General features: G+C 39.9%; 1 protein-coding gene across 10 annotated transcripts in view; it reads left to right on the top strand.

Annotated features, from left to right (window-relative positions):
* The window catches only part of MYCBP2 (MYC binding protein 2), a 183,507-nt gene that overhangs the window by 91,684 nt on the left and 71,178 nt on the right, over positions 1–20,645 (top strand). For 8 of the 10 annotated variants that reach the window (XM_033051563.1, XM_033051561.1, XM_033051556.1 and 5 more), the window contains 11 exons: positions 2,156–2,377; positions 4,018–4,209; positions 5,011–5,217; positions 5,957–6,088; positions 6,620–6,798; positions 10,360–10,502; positions 11,252–11,352; positions 12,461–12,679; positions 13,771–13,996; positions 14,300–14,418; positions 15,685–15,772. In XM_033051563.1, coding sequence (XP_032907454.1) covers positions 2,156–2,377; positions 4,018–4,209; positions 5,011–5,217; positions 5,957–6,088; positions 6,620–6,798; positions 10,360–10,502; positions 11,252–11,352; positions 12,461–12,679; positions 13,771–13,996; positions 14,300–14,418; positions 15,685–15,772 — 1,828 coding nt within the window. The remainder of the gene's footprint in view (positions 1–2,155; positions 2,378–4,017; positions 4,210–5,010; positions 5,218–5,956; positions 6,089–6,619; positions 6,799–10,359; positions 10,503–11,251; positions 11,353–12,460; positions 12,680–13,770; positions 13,997–14,299; positions 14,419–15,684; positions 15,773–20,645) is intronic. The other 2 variants (XM_033051559.1, XM_033051558.1) reach the window with 1 other exon arrangement.

Genomic DNA, 20,645 nt, shown 5'->3' with positions numbered 1-20,645 from the left:
AGTAAAATGGCACAAGTAAATGTTGCAGCTTAGCATGCCCTTTTGCTCAAATTGAAGCACAGTATTACAGTAGTTTCATGATTACAAACCGCACCGGATTGTAAGCCGCACTTTCATTCGCAGCGAGGATCCACATGCAACTTTCACAAAGTGGCCAATTAGTAACAGAATCGCGGGAACGTGAGATTTACTGGCTCGGGGCCGTGCAGGCTCGACCTGGCCCCCCTTCCCCGCCGCAGAGCTGCCCTGGCCTGGCACGGCCCCCCCACCGCCGCCGCGGAGCTGCCGCGGCCTGATTCGGCTCCCCCTCCCTCGCTGGGGAGCTGCCCCAGCCCAGCATGGCTCCCCCACCGGGGAACGGCCCCGGCCTGGCATAGCTCCCCCGTCCCTCGCCAGGGAACTGCCGCGGCCCGGCACGGCTTCCCCCTCCACCGCTGGCCCCGGCCCCGCTCCCCCGCGGCCGTCAGGGGCAGCCCTGGCCGTGCTCGGGGCTGCGCAGGCTCGACTTGGCTCGGGACTGCTGCGTGCTCGCATTTCCGGTTGACAAATTTCAGAATTTTTTTTCACATATTAGCCACTCCGGTATGTAAGCCTCACTTCCAGGTACAGAGCAAAACTTAAATCAAAATGGTGCGGCTTGTAATTGTGAAATTACAGTAATTTCACGACTATAAGGCGCACCCTTTTGACTAAAATTTTCCCCGGAACCCGGAAGTGCACCTTATAGTCCGGTGCGCCTTATCTGATGGACAAAGTTCAAAAAATTTGCCTACCGGGAAGTGAGAGCTGCAAGCCACAGGGGGAGCCGGCAGGGCCATGGCTGCCAGGTGGAGGCGGGGCGGAGTGGCGGCGGGCACGCCCCGGCCCCGTGGAGGCAGAGCCGCCCCTCCAGGGGAACACCCTGGCCCCATGGAGGTGGCACAGCCCCTCCAGAGGCACCCCCCAAGCCCCGTGGAGGCGGCACGGAAGGGCGGCAGCCACAACCTTGCCCCGGTGAGGTGGCACGGATGGACAGTGGGCATAGTCCGGCCCCACCGTATACAGGCAGGCCTGGGGGCCCATGGCACCGCCCCTACCAGGTACAGGCGGGCTCAGGGGCCAATGGCTACCGGGTTGAGCGCGGAGGGAGCTGGGGGCGGAGCCTCGCTGCAAAAAAAAAGTGCATCTTCTAGTCCGGTGCACCTTGTCTGATCTACAAAGTGGCGAATTTTGCTGACTCCCAGGGGGTACGCCTTATAGTCTGGTGCGCCTTATGGTCGTGAAATTACTGTACTGTACTTAAAACTGTTACCAATTTTTTGCATTTATCCTGATTTGCAACTTGAGTTCTTTTGTGTTTTGGATTTTGTTTTTTTAATGACTGGGTATTAGATTTGTTTCTGGTTTTGTTTGGGGTGTTCTCTTAATGTACTTCAATAAGAGCCTAGGAACTTCGTTTTCTTTAGCTTTTAAGATTTTCTGTACTACAGTGCCAGAAATTTGTGGTGCTGGTAACTGTCAGCACCTGCTTTTTCAGTGTTGAGGCCATGCCTTATATGTGCTTACTCTTGCTGTATGTTGCCTAAGAACATCCATGTGGTATTTTTTATCACTAATACTTGAGTAATTCCTTATTATTAAGCATTACAACAGTGCTCTGATCCAGCCAAGTACATGAGAAGCAGCTGAAAATGCTATTTTATAATTAACAGCTTTCTTCCTTTGCTTACTGTGAATGAGCATCTCACATCAAACAATGTAGTTGGTTGCTTGCTTGTGTTGAGTTGAAAACAGTTTGCTGCTTTGCATGAAAATTCATTTAGCATATACAGTTTCATGGAAGAATGTTCTTTAATGTATTACTCTAATTAAGTTGTTTAATTATAATTGTTAATTATAAGAAAAACCTCCTTAACTTCAAAGGATACCATCATTTCAAAAGTAATATTAGACGAGTTTGTTATTTTAAAATATGCCAACCAAGTTATTTTAATTACTCCACTTTTGAAGATCTAAATTCAAACTCATGAGAGAAGGCAATGTAAAATTCATAGGAAAACTTTCTCTAAATTATTTTTATTAATTGCAATAAAGTTGGAAAGTTCCTTTCAAAAGTAGTGTTTCTGTCGTTTCAGTGCAGTGGTACCATTCTGTTAATTTCTTTTTATGTCCTAAGGATATCCAGGAAGCGAACTTCAAGACCTCCAGTAGCCGACTCCTTGCTGCTGTCATGTCTGCTCTGTGCCACACGTCAGTGAAGCTGACCTCCATCTTTCCCATTGCTTACGACGGAGAGGCCTTGCTGCGCTCCATGGTCAAACAAGTCAGCACTGAGAACGACTCTGCTCTGGCTCATCGCTTTCCTCTTCTGGTTGCACACATGGAAAAGCTGAGTCAGGTCAGGATGTATTCTAAAAATTTAGTGATTTATTTTACTTTGCAACAAAAAGCTGTTATGTACCTGCAAGCTTTTGCTTGATAAAGATGTGCGTGAATTCGCCTAAGTGTTTTCTTTCTAAAAGGCTTAGTTCAGAAACTTAATATTTTTTACAATTTTCAACTTTTTATCTGAAATATTTCAACTCTATCTTCTTTGGAGAGTGTCTAAGCACAATGGTTCTCATCATGTAATATTAAATTGGAAGGAATATCATTTGGGGTAGTATTCTGTTGCATAGTGTTTTCTGCAACGATATTTTAGCTTTCTCATGTGATCACAAGGAGGAGCATGTAAAAAGATTTGGTGTTTTGAGGAAGAGTCAACACAACCTTAGTAATAAAAATTCATGTCCAAATCTGGAGTTTTTAAAGGCATCAATAAAGGAATCCCATTTCTGTTCTAGCAAAGATCATTAAACAATTTCCTAATCAAGGGCTCTTTAATGCTGTACTGTTGCAGTTCTGTTATTTTAGAATTGATTTACAGGAATGAGAAGGGTAAAGATAATAATCAGATGGGACTACTAAACACTGTTCTTTAGTTTGGAAGACAACAGGGATAAGATAATGTGAAATTATGAATTATATGAGAAAAGTAAATAAAGGATATTTGTAGAGTCTACCATTACCAGAAGTTTAGAGCAAAAGATATGGTCAGAAGTTTTCCGCTCTTCATAAAATACCCAGTTAAGCTGGGAAACATACTCCTGTAGGCCATTATTGTGCTAAAAGCTTTCATGGACTTGGAAAGCACCTGTACAAATTAATGAAGGGAAAAAAACACCAGGTTGTTAAATGTCAATATAATATTTGTCTTGGATGCAGCAGCCTCCTGACTGTAAAAGATGGAAAAGTGTTCTGTACAGGTTTGCTTCACCTGATTGACTTCCATATTTGTTCACTACTTGGATGTTCTCTTGGGAGACAAAGGGGTGCGAGATAAACCTTGGATTTTCATCAGTAGAGCTAACTTTATTTTTCTTATCAGAAATGATTTTCAGCATGGATAACTGTTACAAGAAACAGTGGATGTCACTGCAAGGCAGAAGATACAATAGATGCCTGAGCTTAGATTTGTTTCATAGTCTTCATTCAGTAAAGAGCAACTGTGTTTATAATCATCCCTCCACTAGTTTTGTCTTACCTCTTTGCATAGGAGATTCTTTTTGCTAGCACCAAAACAATAAAGCTTCCAAATTTCTTTTTTAGACACTGCAGACTAAAATTATGTTAACAGTTCCAAAGGTAGCTATATATCCACTGTATTTTTCCTTTTATGTATGCTTTTAAAGCCCTCAGTTTTATGGCTATATAGTAGATAAAGGACCTGGGAAGGACACCTGTATATGATATCTTTCCAATGCAATAAAAGACTTGTCACCACCTCACTCAGGAAATTAGGGACATAATTCAATTTTTTTGACAAAGGAATACATACTGTAATAGCTTTGAGAATTTTAATTTTTTTCCCACCTTCTAGACATTGCTTATCTTTATGAAGTCACAGATATTTCAATTGCCTGATACTTAAAATATGTGAAAGCTTGCGGTTTTTTTTAATAACCATGTCATTTATCATTGTTTTTGCTCATACTGCAGAGTGAAGAAAATGTTTCAGGGATGACAAGCTTTCGGGAAGTGTTGGAAAAGATGTTGGTCATTGTTGTTTTACCAGTACGAAACAGCCTGAGAAGAGAAAATGAACTTTTCTCTTCACATCTGGTTTCTAATACCTGTGGGTTGCTTGCTAGTATTGTCAGTGAGCTTACAGCATCAGCATTAGGATCTGAGGTAAAGCTGCTTTAAAATAATTTTTAGAAGGCTTTCAGGACAAACATGTTATGAATGTTATAATGGATGGGTGTTTTAGAGGTGTGCACGTTTCAGAGATTCTGAAATTCTCTGTTTTGAGTAGTGCAGATGTTTTGCATAAATTTAAAAGCATATATTCACTGTATTAGGGAAGTACTGTTGATAATCAACTACTTCATTAGGGCTGCAGAATGTTGCAGATTGTTTAAAATGGTGAATTTTTGAATACTTTGCTTTTTACCTGCATATTTGCGTACGTATACAATCCTTTCAGGAGTCTATAGCTTCGTAAAGTGACAGAAAGGTATTTGACTTTGTTAAAGGCGTGTCACTGTCACTGTGACATCAACAGGCTTTTCTCACAGACAGTATCAGTCTTTTCATAACATACTGATTCAAGGTGTTTTTACCATTATGTAGCATCTGTTTCTGCCCTCTCTTTATCTTGAATGTACCTAAGGCAGAAGTACCTAACATTTTTTTTAGTACAACTATCTGTATTTTTTACTAATTCATCCTATAAAATATATATTTAAATACTTAAAAAAAGCCAAGTTGGATTCCTAATTTTTCCTCCTAATTATCAGAAATAGTTTCTTTTTTCTTTAGTCAGTATTAACTAGAAGTCAAAGTAGTGGCATCTTCTGTGGTTTATATAAGAGTTGACTTTTAAAATTTACCCAGTTGAAAAATCCCCTAATTTAATTCACTTTGCTTTATTAAAATTGCCTAACATTTAACAGTTAATGTTTTCTGACAACTGTATTTAACTTTCCACAGGTTGATGGACTGAATTCTCTTCATTCTGTCAAATCCACTCCAAATCGATTCACTAAAACAAGTCAGGGAAGAAGCTGGAATACTGGGAATGGGTCCCCTGATGCAATATGTTTCTCTGTTGACAAACCTGGTGTAGTTGTAGTAGGATTTTCTGTTTATGGTGGAGGAGGAATTCATGAATATGAGTTGGAGGTATTAGTTGATGATGTAAGTACTACATTTGGGAAAACAATTTGAACAGAAGTAACCTCATCTTTTTTTAGAGTATGTTTTACAATGTGGTATTTCCATATTCTTATTCAGTCTAGGCTGCCAGTAAAACAGTGCTCTGGTGGTAGGGGTTTTTGCTTGTGGTGGAAGATTTTTGTGTTACCACAAGCTTCATACCATATCTAGGAGGGTCTTTATCTTTGCCATTGTCTTGAACTTTTCTTTATTACAAGTAGTATTTGAACTATCGGGGGCTTTTCACTTTCTGGAGCTAAATGTAAATTAGTGCCAGTTACCTCTCTGTAAACCATGAATGAAAATAAGAAATGAGGTTAAAACCAAATATTGCAGAAGAGGATAATGGCCTAGCAGCATGATCAGGCTGTACAGCTGTTTCATGTGCTGTTGATGTACTGTCTTAGAAGCAGCATAAAACTCCATTGTGGAGTCTTCTAATGAGGCAAAACTTTCTTTTGCACATAGTTCTTTGCTGTAACTGATGATTCTGATCTCTTCCAAAGGACAAGCATAGGTTACTATGGGAAATAAACTTCTCTACTCAGTAATTTCCTCTTTAGGGGAAAGACTTTACTGTTGACTTCGAGAAGGTTTTTCATCTTTTTTTTTTGTAATGCCACGTGTAAAAATTTATGCAATGAAACGTAAGCTGCACAATTGTGTGTGTCATATATATACATTATGAATATATTGAAATTACTTTGTTTCTTTGAATCAGAGTGATCATTCTGGAGATGCAACTCATTCGCATAGATGGACCTCTTTAGAATTGGTTAAGGGAACTTACACCACAGATGATTCTCCTAGTGACATAGCTGAAATCAGACTTGACAAAGTTGTGCCACTAAAGGTAAATAAAATAAAAGCACATCTGTATGTTTCATACAACTTCTTTAGATAACAAAATGGGAATGGTCTGTGTAAATGGTGTGGGTTTTTGGGTGTCCATTTACAAGTTGATCTTGACATGTATTCTTCATAAAGTCTCAACCTATAAATTAAAAATTCCAGATCTTGTCAACTAGAAGAAATTAAATCCCAGTTTTTATAATTGCATAAGATAAATTGTAGTTACTTAGTAATTTTAGAGTATTTTTGAAAGTGCTGCTTTTTTTGAGCAACTTGATAGTTAATTTTCTTGGATATCTGCTTACTCTTCAAGTAATTAGCAGTAACTTAAGTTATGGCCCATAGTTTGGGAACGTGGAACAGCTCTGATTTTTGTTAAATGCTGGGGTTTTTTTGTTCAATTTCATTTGTAGAGTGCTTTGAAGTACTTTTCAGACTCTCCAGTGTTAATGTAAAATAATAACTTTCATATACCATGAAGTCATTAGACACTTGTTTTATACTGCAACCTATTTTTGCTGTCCTTTCTAAGGAAAATGTGAAATACGCAGTTCGTTTGAGGAATTATGGAAGCCGGACTGCCAATGGAGATGGCGGAATGACCACAGTTCAGTGTCCAGATGGTGTAACCTTTACATTTAGTACATGCAGTCTGAGCAGTAATGGCACCAACCAAACACGAGGACAAATCCCGCAGATTCTTTATTACAGGTTTGTGTGTTGTAATGATTATTTTTTTAAGAAAAGTGAATGAAACCATCACAGTGCTATTATATCACATGTGTTTTTAAGAAGTGATAGAAATAAATGCATCCTGAGTGTGTTTGTGATGCCTCTTCCAGTCTTGGTTTAGATTCTCAAATAATGTGATGGTTGACTTCTTACAAGTTCCATTGTTTATTACTTTAAAACTATAAGTATGGGGAACTTGTAAGATCCACTATTTCAATTTCTGATTTTCAATACCATAAGAGATATCTGAGAGATTATTCACTGGCATATTTATCTCTTCAATTTATTCAGTTCTTCAGTTTCTGAAAACAATTGCATCAGGTAGTGGAACAAGATCTATTTATATAGGAACTGTCTCCTTTCTTACTTAGAGCTGAAAGGTATAAAAAGAGAAATTGCAATTGCCTGAAGAAAATCAGCTGAAACATGACTGTCCTGCAGGGGAGCTTTACTTCAGCCTTTCAGGATGGTAGTAGGAATTCACTTGTGGTAATGCTTTTGCAGAAGGCGCTGCTTTTGTGTCTGAGGTGCTTACCCTGATTTGTATAAAGACACAATTTTCAAACTGGCAGTAAAAGGCTGATCAACAGAAGATGGAAGGAATAAATGGATCAATGAATAATAATTTACTTTGATTGTGTGAGAAGTACCTACATAATAAAAGATGTAGTAGATATGAAAAAGTTATACTACACCAACTGATGTATTTTAGACTAACAGACACATGAACATGTTGCTCTTAAGAAGGTTTTAAAGAAAGTAAAATATGAAGAAATAAAGTGACCTGCAAAATTATAGTAGTAGTATATTTGAAGATATAAAATTGTGCTAAACTACCTTAAAATATGAGATTGTGCTCAAAGATCCAGCTTGTCAGTAAAAACAGTAATTGCTTATTAAAGAATGGAATTGCAGTGGTGCAGAACATGATGATTTAATTGTCTCCTGGAATCTTGGACTTTATTATTAAGTATCATAGTTGGAAACATTATGTAAGAAGAATGGAAGACATGGAAAGCATGTATTTTCACTCCTAGATTGTCTGCTTTTACGCAGGCAAAAGAGAAAATTAAAGAGAAATATAAATTTCTTTGATTTCAGAAAAGCAAAGGAAATACAGTAAATTCACGAATACAAGCCGCACTGAGTATAAGCCGCATCTCTGGGTGTTGGCAAACATTTCGGTTTTTGTCCATAGATAAGCCACACACAAATATAAGCCGCTTTGTCGTTCGCAGCGAGGACCCGCGTGCAATTAGTAACAGAACCGTGGGAGGGCGGGGTTTACTGGCTGAGCTAAGGCTGTGCAGGCTTGGCCCGCTAGGGGCCGCTGACGGGGCCAGATGGCCCAGCCCGGTGCTGCCGCTCGGGGCCGGCCGCCGCTGCCACTGGGCTCAGTCACCCCGGGTCGGCGCTGCCCTGCGGTGGCAGGCAGGGACGGAGCTTCCCCCGTTCCTACGGCAGCGGCGGCGGGCAGGGACGGAGTTTCCCCACTCCTGCCGCGGCGGCGGCGGGCGGGGACAAAGCACCCCGTCGGCTCCCCGAGCCGCGGCAATGGCTGCGCGGGGCTCCCGTCGGCTCCCCGAGCCGCAGCAATGGCGGTGCGTGCTTCCCCCCCCTCCCCGGGCCACGACAATGGCGGCGCGCGCTTCCCCCTCCCTCCCCGGGCCGCAGCAATGGCTGCGCGGGGCTCCCGTCGGCTCCCCGGGCCACAGCAATGGCTTCCGCGGAGCTCCTGTCGGCTCCCTGAGCCGCAGCAATGGCAGCGCGCGCTTCCCCCCCCCCCCCGAGCCGCAGCAATGGCGGCGCGGGCTTCCCCCCCCCCCCCGGGGCCGCGGTGGGGGCGGCCCGGGTCCCCCCTCTCCTCCCCGGGCCGCGGCAATGGCGGCACCAGGCCCCCCCCGTCTCTCCCCTGGGCTGTGGCAGAGGAGGAAAGAGAGCTCTCCCGCCTCTCTCCCCGCCCCCCGTGCTGCCTACAGGGAGCCAGGCTCCACCCACGGTGCAACAGAGTAGCGATTTGTAACAATCGCAAAATGCCGACTTTGCAGCTGCTCGGCTCAGCACTCTGGCAGGCACTTCTGAGGTTGTATTAGCCGCTCCTGATTATTAGCCGCATTTCCGGTTTAGGAGCAAAATCTTAGTCAAATTGGTGCGGCTTGTATTCGTGAAATTACTGTAATTTCAGTAATGGAAACTTCAAGGCATTCTAACAATGATAAATTAACATATGAAAAAACCCCACACCAAAGTCCTGTCTTCAGATCAGAACAGTCTCAGGTTTTTTGTTTCAACTGATAAAGAAGCTTTTGAAAGACTAGTAGTACAAGTTGACTGTTACAGAATAAATTGTGTTGAGAAAAGTTGCAGCTGCTGTGCTGTAATCACAGCGTCTTTTGTAGTTTGCATGGGCAAGATAAATTTGATGTTCTCTGATGCATGACTATGGTTATGGACTTCATTTGAGGACTCACTGTTTAATAGTGATTTGAAGTTTTGATTTGCCTACAGCAAAGAAAAAAGTATTCAGTCAACTATTATAGAACAGCTTGCAAAAGTCACACTCCATTTTGTTTGGAGGATGCTCAGATATCAGTAGAATTGTTTCTTAGTCATATGCTAAGGAAGGCCACGTACAGAAGTTAACACACTTTCTGGTAAGGGCAGAAAAGTTTTGGAGGGATTTGTTGGAAAAGTACTCAATTGAATTGCACCTACCATCAATAGCTAAAAATTCAGATGAAAAGGGCTTGATGCTGATAGCAAAGCTACAATTCTAGGACAGTTTGAAGCAACAATCTTTTTGTAAGTGATTGATTCAAATCACAGAGAAGGAGATAGATCCTTGTTCACTGAACTACTCAATGTAAAATTTCTCAGCGTTCTGAGGTACTAGTTCTCAGAACACTACTGGACAAATATAAGATATCCAAAAGAGAATGGTGAATTTAATCACCATCATATTGAAGGCTTGAATTATTTGTAATTGCCATTTGATAGCTTTGAAAAAGCAAATTGAACCTTACTGAAATGGTTTAATGCATAATATTGTTTAGGAGAACCTAATTTGACATACAGAGTGGATTTAAAAGAAAGAACTATTTGTTAAGGGTAAGCCCAAGACTGTCTTTCAAAGCCATAATTAATCTTTGAAATAAGAAGGGAGAATCTTTGTCTCTTATGAAAATGCAGAAGTATCCATTAGGAAAGTTTTATTTGGTTCTGTGAAGCATTTAACATTGCTTTGCTTTTACCAAGATAGGCAACTGGGTTTGGAAGAGCTTAGCAATTAATACATTCCTGTGGTTTAAAAGGAGATAAAAAGCATTTTTCTGAAATGATTCTTATACATTTTGCCAAACGAAGTTCCTGCAAAGGACTAACAGCAAAACTTTTCCTCCATAATATCCTCTGTGGTTTCTTTAGGTTTTTTATTGCTTTATCATTTTTATTTTTTTGCTTATTCTATGCCAAAAATTAGTCAGGTTTATTTTAATGTAATTTTGTATTTGTGAACTTACTTTAACTTAATCCACTATCCAGGAGTGAGTATGATGGAGATCTGCAGTCACAGCTGTTGAACAAAGCTAATGAAGAAGACAAAAACTGTAGCAGGGCTCTTTCTGTTGTGAGTGCTGTTGTACGAGCAGCCAAAGACTTGTTGCACAGAGCTCTTGCTGTAGATGGTAAGGCTTGAGAAAATTTACTTTACTTTTTAAAACTTTTGTCTTTTCTTAGCAAGCCATAATAGTCAAATATCACTATGATGTTTCTCTTTTGCTTTCCAAAGAATATTTTTCTAACCGTCCATTCCTGTAGGTATCAAATTGTGAGTAATTTTTACGTCATTGCATTATGCTTGTGATATCATAGATAATTTGTGTAAATTTGCTCATCAATTTAGCATCATTTAGTATCATATTAAAACTGGTAAAATTCATTATTTCCAAAAGATGTTCCATGACGGATTCGTTGCAAATTTCACGAGTGTTTTGCACAGAGGTTATAATCAGTAGGACTGGTTAATGTAATTAATATATAATCATTTAAACATCCCTTTTTTAGAAATGTAGATATCAACCATTGTTACCAAATTGTCCAGACTATTACATACTGCTATAAAAGTAATTTTGAAGCGCTGTAGGAAATATATCCTGTAGGAAATATGAATGCAGCTTCACAAAATGGCAAAGAATGGAATAAAATAATACTCGAAGAGAAGGACATTTTTCAACAGACACCTGTATATAATGACATATTTATCTTGGGTGGACTTGGCTGACTCAGAATTCAACAGTGCCTAAATAATGAAAAAAGTTTGCAGTAAAAATAGTCTAGGAAATAAAGTTTAATGCACATGGGGCAAACCAGAAAAGTAAGATGTGCTTTGAACCATAGCATGTTTATTTATAATACCTCTGTTCTGATTATGTAGCTGAAGACATTCCAGAAGTACTCAGCTCTTCCAGCCTGTTTTCAATGCTGCTTCCCCTCATCATAGCCTACATAGGACCAGTAGCAGCAGCTATTCCCAAGGTATGCTCCTCAGCAGAAATTATTGAAGGAATGTATGAATGTTATGCAAGAAAAGGGTTTACTCTGAAAATCCGAGCATCTTGATTTCTTACTATTTTGTGAATTAGTGATTTATATTTGATAACGTGACTCATGAATTTTCCATGAGTCAGGAATTTTAAAAACATGTAATGACTTTTTTTTTTACTTCAATTGAAAGCATACCTTAAGGAAGCAGAGAACTATGACAGGCTTTAGTAGTAGGAAAAGATAGTGAATGAGAAGAATGTCATTTGCAAACATTGATGAGCTTTGGTGGGATTAAGTAATTTAATAAGCAAATGCTTTTGCTCTTTACTTTAAAAATAAAATTTATAAAACAAAAAACTAAGGTTATTTCTGTCAAATTTAGAGTTTTAAAGATGTCAGCTATAAATAAAAGAACATTTCTTTCCTGTGCCTTGGCATTTCTTGCATGTGCCTGGTCTGGGACACTTGAAATCTGTTATTAGATCTACAAATGTCAATAATCCATAGATGCTATTGCCTTTTATTGCTTTTTCATGAGCTCTAAGATGTTTTCTGACTTCTTTTTAAAGGGGGAGGAAATGGAACTGATGACTTAAAATCCAGCAAGTGTCAGATTTTAGTTACCTTGTTTCTTCATGGAACTGGGATTTGAAACGACCAAGTGTTCCACTGTGAAAGTGTTCCTCTGCTTAGAAAATGTAGTGAAGATTACAGGGAGCAGTGCCATGCTTAAGGTTTCATGCATTAAAATATGTTGACTATTTGAAAAATCCCCCAATATTAATATGGTTATAAAGTGTAACTGAATTATGATTTTAGTATGGTATTTACTTTCTGTGAACTTGTGCTTACTATTTGTTAATGTACAAGGTTTTAGTAGAAGCTATTTTGGAGAAAGGATGTCACAGTTGTAGACAGATTCTTGTTTCAGCTTTGGCCAGTCTTCAAGAGGAGATTAATGTATTGGTGCTTTTGTGTCAGGATTGTGTAGGTGCAGAATTACAAAATGTCTGAATGAATTGTTATTAGTTATATTCTGAGAAGAGAAATGAGAAGGTATAATATACTTTGTAGTAATCCATGTGGTGTTATGTTACAGGTTGCTGTTGAGGTCTTTGGCCTGGTACAACAGCTACTTCCTTCTGTGGCAGTTCTGAATCAGAAATACGCCCCTCCAGCTTTTAACCCAAATCAGTCCACAGACAGCACCACTGGAAATCAGCCAGAGCAAGGGCTTTCAGCTTGTACTACCTCCAATCACTATGCTGTTGTAGAAAGTGAGCATCCCTATAAACCTGCCTCTGTTACCCACTATAAGGTAAGCACCATTTCTAAGTGCACATGCTACTTCTTAAAAGCTTGACACTTGAGTTTTCTTGAGTCAGCATTTGCTATCTGAAAAGTTGTTGCCGTGGATGATAATTAATATTGTCTAATATAGAAGACAGTTCCTTATATTATTGCTGTACTGCTTTCTGGACAAAAGCTCTATATCAAGTATGGTGGAAAATAGTGAAGTTTTAACTCTCTAATTCAGTTATCTGCTCTAAGTCCCTAAATTTGCATAGTCTTAGATTTTTCTGCTGTCATACAGAGTTTCTTTGCTCTAACTGTACAGATGGTAGAAGTTTAAAGTCTTTACATATAGAGTATATAATCTCATATCAGACTTTCTTATCCAATGCTAAAACAATGTTTTGTAAAAATACCTGAAGTCAATTCTAGTCAAATTAACATCTTGAAGTAGCAAACCTCTAATCAAGAGCCTGAACAGGACATAAATTATTATTCCATTATTTCAGTGCTTGTCCTGTGAGACAGCAAGACGTCCACAGCAGAAAATGTAGTTGCCATGTGATCATCCTGATGCAGTGCTTACTTTTGTCCTAAAAGTTTATGGAGCATTTCTAAAGTTTAGTAGTTACTGCATTTGAATTTCTGTAGCTATATGCTGTTGTACTGCAGGCACGTTCACAAGTGAGATTCAACTGCTCTGTATTTTCTGGGATTGCACAGATATTCATTATGTTTGTTGAAGTTCGAGTTTGAAAAAGGTATCTGAGAGTTCAATGTTTGTAGTAGTCTGTGGTTGTTTTGTGTAATGAACCTGTACGGAATTCTTAAAAAGCAATTACAAATGGTGCCAGTGCAAATACTGAATCAGAATATGAAGTTATAGTGTACGGGATTCTAATTGAGTGAAGTACAAAGTATTTCAGATGGACATGAATTTCAAAGAGTAAATTAATTTAGTATTTATTTATCAAAACAATTGTGCAGAATTACATAATTAAATCACTTTTGTAGACTAAATTAGAGTTAAGGCCAAATGGAAATGAAGAAGTAAATTGAAAAAAAAATCAGGAACCCCAAAAACTTGGACGTAATTAAACTATTGCTTTGTTATAGGTGACTTTTCCTGAATGTGTCAGGTGGATAACAATAGAGTTTGATACTCAGTGTGGCACTGCTCAATCAGAGGATGTTCTTCGTTTACTAATTCCTGTCAGAATTGCACAGAGCCTGGGATTTGGACCAAAGCATACCTCTGTTCATGAAAACCTTAATTCATGGATAGAGCTAAAAAAGTTCTCTGGATCTTCAGGATGGCCTACCATGGTGTTAGTATTGCCAGGTAATACAGAGATACTGATGTACTTACTGGAAATGTGAGTCACTACAATGATTAAATGAATTTTGGTTTTTCTGCAGAATTATCTTGGCAAACAAAGTTAAAGAAGGGTCTTTGTCCAAGCTTGTAAGTTAATTATGTCTGTAGTATGTTTCTTGCTTGAATTATTGATCTGCTTGTTTTTCCCATGGTTTTAATTCACATTTTACATATAAAGGCTGGGTTTCATATATACTTAAGTAAAAGAAACACATGAAAAGAGGAGAAATACATTATTTATTTAATTTATCCTTTTGCTTCTTTAAGGGAATGAAGCTCTTTTTTCTCTGGAGACTGCATCAGACTATGTTAAAGATGAAAAAGCTTGTTTTTATGGTTTCAAATGTTATGCAATTGGATATGAATTTAGTCCAGGAAGTGATGAGGTAAGGGGAATGGTGAGATAGTTATAATTGCTGCACCTACTAAATCTCCTACTAAATGTACCTAATCAATTATGTGAAGGTAAAAAATTTTGGGTAAAAAAATGTGTATTTCCACTTATGACATCAACAAAATATTTTTAGATTCATTTTACAGAAGATCTAAAATTTTTAGTTAAAGACATTATTCATTTGGAATTCTTTAATCACGATATTATTGAAATGGCTTTTTGCGAGTTTGCGGCACTCTGCAAAAACATAGCGTGATTTAATCTTGCATGTCAGCAGGATATAAGATCTCCTGAAATTCTGTCCTACTCTTACATCAGAGGTCCAAAGGTATGGGGCTCTCTACTGCCACTGCCAATTGAATGACATACATGCATTACAGTGCTCACTTACACCAGAACTCTCTTTGGAAATGCTGTACGCATTTAGGCTATCTCAGGTTTTACCCAGTGATCATCTTATTTTGCCTTTAAGGACATGAGTCATTTTCACCACTGTTTATTCCAAAGGGAAGATCAAATTTCTTCATGTCCTTGACCCAATTCTTTCTTTTGACTTGTTTTAAGAAATTACTGAAAACACTTAGTATGTTTTATAACAAATCAAGAAAAGTAAGTCTTCCATTATCCTGGGAGTCTTTGGGTCTGTTGCTTCATGCAGTCTTGGTGGGGTCTGCATCTCACTTACAGAAGATTTACCTCATCTTATTCCTGGATTTTGCTCAAGCTAAATCATGCCTTCAGGTTTTCAGAAATTCTTTGGAATTTCTTTACATTGCAGATTAGAAAACATAACATAACATTATTATCTATGGTGGGCCCAATGGCTTTCAGCAAAATCAGGTTTATAATTCCTACAGATGATCTAATTAGTCAGTGTTTGAATAGAAATAACTTTTGCTTAAGCAAAAAAAGCTATGTAAATTCTTGTCATTCTTTTTCTTAAAAGCATTTGCAGACAAAGCTGCTGGCACGTTTGGAACATGCAGTGCTAAAATATGCTAACCAATACCTTAAGTCTTATTATCGAAAGAAAAGTTGTAAGTGATTGTTTTCAAACATAGTTTTTTATTCTAAACATTTTAGTACACTGTCCTATGTCACAGCAAATCATGGCAGTAGCTGTATGGCAAGAAATACACTACTGTGAAGCTTCAGACTGGGGGCACAGTTTTTCTTAAGCTAAAACATTGTCAGGAAAATGCATTTATTTTCCTATTTTCTGAGACACTAAGTATGTTTTAATTTTTTTTATTTGAAGGGTATTATTCAGCTGGAGAAAGAACTGGCAAATTTAGGAGGATCATGTGCTGCAGCTTTGATGAAGAAAGATTTAGCACTTCCTATTGGTAAGAGCATACTTCGTTATTTCATCATTCTCCATGTTTTCTGAATCAATAGTACATTTAAATCTTATTGTTGCTTTTAATTAGAGATAACAATACAAAATTGAGTCTTCAAACTGAATTAATCAAACAATAAAGTTGTCAGTATTTTCTGCTTACTGTTTTCCCATTGTGTGCATATGGAGAAGAGGGAAACCTGGTCATTTAAATTTGAATTAACTCACCCCATCCACAGGTAGTGTATGACTGTGTGAACTGTGTCCCACAGTTTCCTCGTGGTACTTCATAAATGTGCAGGTATCATTTCTGTATTTCTCTTTCACTGTGTTTTTTCTCCCTATGCTCCACACCTCTCTGAATGAAAAAATACCTGCAGCATTGAATTGCAAAATTTTAAATTACTGTTTTAAAGTGTCCATTTCATCTGCAGATGTTATCACTGAAAATATTTCTACTATAGCTTTTTATTACAAGTAGAAAAGAAACCACATATTTTTACAGCGGATGCTGCAAATAAAGGTTTCTAGTAACCAAACTGCAATTTAAAATAAAAGGAAAAATGAGCTTGTGGAAATTAATGGATATGGAGATGAAATTATAACTTCTAATGATGCAACCATATTATGAGTAATATAATTTCTCTCAAATAGCATCAGCATATAGGAAAAAGAGGCTCATAATATATAATAGGATATCTGATAATTTTAAATTAGGATCACAAATTGAAGCTCAGATACTGTTTCAATGGAAGCGTGGATTAATGAGCAGAAGAGCACTGATCAGTCCGGAGTTATAATCACAAAACCTACAGTAATTTCACGACCATAAGGCACACCTGACTATAAGGCACACCAGCCCGGGATTTGGCAAATTTCGCAACTTTGTAGATCATATAAGGCGCACCGGACTGTAAGGGGCACTTTTTTTTTGCAGTGAGGAGCTGCGTGGCGTGCAACAAAGTAACAAATTACTGGCAGGTGCTCAATTTGCAAACATTTTTCAAAGATCGGTGTAACCTTTAAATGCAGCCCCAGGTGCCCTCCCCATGCAGCGGGCCCCGGCGCTCCCGCCTGCCCCTGGCGCCAGCTGGCACAGCTCCCGGCTCCCACCGCATGGCCGCACTGCGTCCCGGCTTCCCCCTGGCCGGCAGCAGCGGCACTTCTTGCCGTTTCTCGCAGCTTTCCCGTGGCGGCGGCGGCGCTTCTCGCCGCTTTCCCACGGCGGCGCTTCTCACCCCTTCCCTGCGGTTGGCAGCGGCGCCACTGCTTCTCGCCAGTTCCCCGTGGCCGGCAGCTGCACCGCTTCCCCCCGCTTCTCCCCGGCCAGCAGCCACGCTGCATCCCGGCATCCCCCCACTCGGCGACCGTGGCTCCCGCGGTTCCCAACTCGGCTCGCAGCTCGCACTTCCAGGTTTGCAAATTTCGCAACTTTGTACATTATATAAGGTGCACCAGACTATAAGGCGCACTTCCATGTTTGGACCAAAATTTTAGTCTAAAGGGTGTGCCTTATAGTCTTGAAATTTCTGTACTTTGTATTTTTAATTCAGTATTTTGCTTGTGTACTTGGATTGTTCAGAAATTATTTACTTTATGTTGTGAGGAGGCACCTCAGTTGAACGAATAGATCTGTATTTTACTCTCCGAAGTGCAGGCAATTCTACAGGTGAAATAGTGCCCTCATCTCTTATTCCTCAAGCTGCTTAGTTTGTTGGATTTCTCTTGGTTTTGCTATTCTTCTATGCAACAGCAACCAAATGATTGAAATCCTTGTAACTTAATCACCCATATTTTACAATAGTTTGTACTTCTCTCTTGGGAGCTTTTTATGTTTGTTCTGTTTAAATTCCTAAGACAAGAAGGGTGACATATAGATTGGCTTTATGCTATCGCATAGAAATTTGAAATAAAATATGCAGTTAAGTTACCTATGCAGTCACAGATGCATATAAAAGTCACTGTGTATGATCTGCAAGAGAGGAGGGATAGTTGCATTGCCTATAAGGAGTTTCCTGATTACGGATGTAATGGCAATTGATTTGTCTGGCTGTTTATCTAACATCAGCTCAAGAACTTTAACCAAGTCTGTTAATGTTGCTGTTAAGATTACAGTGTTTGCTATATAAGTATACTGTTTCTCTACAAGCCCACTGTACCCTCTGTAGACAAAACTGGTGAATTACAGTCAATGGTGATAGTATTTGCAAATGGAAACTACTGTGCAACCTTTTATGATGAATTTCAGTTGTGTCTAATTTTGCTTTGTTCGAGTGTTCTGCCTTGTGTCTCAAAAACACTGTGGCAGAAAAAGAGGTAAAGCTGTGGTTTTCTAGAGCAACATTTAAATACCTTAATATAATACTTTTTTTCCTTTTTCTGCTTCCTAAGTTATGTATCTTCTAACTTTTGCTGCAAGCGGAATGGTTCTTTAACACTGTCATTCCTAATCTACAGAGCCCTGTCATCTTACTTGTGGAAGAGTGCCCCTTAAAAAACACCTGCATAGACTAATAGAATCTATACAATCAATAATCATATAGAAGACTTTCTTGTAATGCATACACACAGGAAGACCCTTTTTAGTAGACTTTTCATATTTCATTATAATTTCTAGTTTTATTTTTTAGTAATTGTTGTAGTGGGTATATTCAGTGTGCAAGTAGTCAAGTATTTGTGTGACTATTTCTCTAGAAATATTAGGAAGAAAAATGTTTTGAGGGACCTAACAAGGTTAAACCTATTTTACTCCAAAGGAAGATAGACCAGAAGGTGATTTCTTTGCTTATTAGGAAAACTGTCATTTAGTTAACACCCAAATACTGTTCAAATTACCATGTTCAAAAGGTTGTTCTTCCTTCTTGCCAGTTAAAGACTTAAATTTAAGATGCTCCTTCCCAAGTGGGAGGTCTGGTCTATGACCAAGATCTGACTTAAACAGTAGTGTGAAATTGGTTGATGTATTTAACATTATTACGGTAATTTCACGACCATAAGGCGCACCAGACTATAAGGTGCACCCCCCGGGAGTCGGCAAAATTCGCAACTTTGTAGATCATATAAGGCGCACTGGACTATAGGGCGCACTTTTTTTTGGCAGCGAGGCTCTGCCCCCAGCTCCCCCCGCGCGGTTGCTGGCTGAGGCCCCGCCTCAACCTGGCAACCATTGGCCCCCAGGCCCACCCGGACCTGACAGGGGCGGTGCTGCCTGGACCCGGGAGGAGCGGTGCTGTGGGCCCCTGGGCCCGCCTCCACCCGGCAGCCATGCCACTGCCAGCTTCCCCCATGGCTCACAGCTCACACTTCTGGGCTGACAAATGTCGCAACTTTGTACATCATATAAGGCACACTGGACTATAAGGCGGACTTCTGGGTTTGGAGGAAAATTTTAGTCAAAAGGGTGCACCTTATAGTTGTGAAATTACAGTAATTTCACTCATACAAGCCGCACAATTTGACTAAGATTTTGCTCCTAAACCGGAAATGCAGCTAATACTCAGGAGCGGCTAATATGTGAATAATTTTCTGACATTTACAACCTCAGAAGTGCCAGCCAGAGCGCTGAGCTGAGCTGCTGCAAAGTCGGCATTTTGCGATTGTTACAAATTGCTACTCTGTTGCACTGCAGGTGGAGCCTGGCTGCCTGCAGGCAGCACGGGGGGTGAGGAGAGAGGCAGGAGAGCTCCCTCCTTCCCTCCTCTACCACAACCCGGGGGAGAGACGGGGGGCCCCGCGCCGCCATTGCCGCGGCTCGGGGAGGAGGGGGGGGACCCGGGCCGCCATTACCGCGGCTCTGGGAGGCGGCGGGGGACCCGGGCCAGCCCTGCCGCGGCTCGGGGAGGTGGCGGGGGGCTCCGTCCCTGGCTGCCGCCACAGGGCAGCGCCGGGCCATGGTGACCGAGCCCAGTGGCAGCGGCGGCTGGCCCCCAGTGGACCCACCGAGCAGCAGCGCCGGGCTGGGCTACCTGGCCCCATCAGCAACCCCTAGCGGGCCGAGCCTGTACAGCCTTAGCTGAGCCAGCAAACCCCGCCCTGCCGCCGTTCTGTTACTATTTGGCAACTTTGTTGCACGCGGGTCCTCGCTGCGAACCACAGAGCGGCTTATACTCGGGTGCGGCTTATTTATGGACAAAAAACGAAATATTTGCCAATACCCAGAGATGCGGTTGATACTCAGTGCGGCTTGTATTCGTGAATTTACTGTACTGTACACTCATAATTGTATCAAATTTGGTTATTTATGAGGCAGTTTTTAGATGTCTTTATTTCTTTGAATTCTAAAAATTTCCTTGGGACTTGATTTTTCTTATTTCTCTTTTTTCTCACTAGTTGAATTGCCTGACATGTTTTTAAAAGAGAGTAGAAATATGGGTTTCACTCTTCCCTTAAAAGACTGTGTTTGGCAGTTCTGGTCACGCTGGATTCAGACTTTTGAGTTGTATTTGTGAGAAATACTGTGTAATATTATACATTTAAGTTTGTGTTTTGGGAGGAATCATAATTTATAAAATTCTGCAGATCTGATCAGATTTTCAAATAGTTTTACAAAGGTAAACTCTTGAAAGGGAACAACTGTTGCATACTTAGAGTTACTGCTTCCCAGAAACTATATTGACCTCTCAAAATGTTTCTGAAAGTATCTAGTCAGATCCAAATACTTGCCATACATGCTGTCTTGGAGATAAAAAGATAAGCACCAAATTTTTGTTAGCTTGTGTGTGCACTAAACTACACAATGTGTGATTACTATTTTATTTGAAAATATTAATATTTCAGCTGCTGATTGAACAGTATGACACATCATTATGCAAACTTGAAACTTGTAATATAAAAGGCTTCACAAAACAGGATTTTATTTCACATTCTGTAATGTTTAGATG

This window comes from Catharus ustulatus, chromosome 2, assembly GCF_009819885.2.
Source record: "Catharus ustulatus isolate bCatUst1 chromosome 2, bCatUst1.pri.v2, whole genome shotgun sequence".
Lineage (NCBI taxonomy): Eukaryota > Metazoa > Chordata > Aves > Passeriformes > Turdidae > Catharus > Catharus ustulatus.
This window is presented reverse-complemented; position numbering and strand designations above follow the sequence as displayed.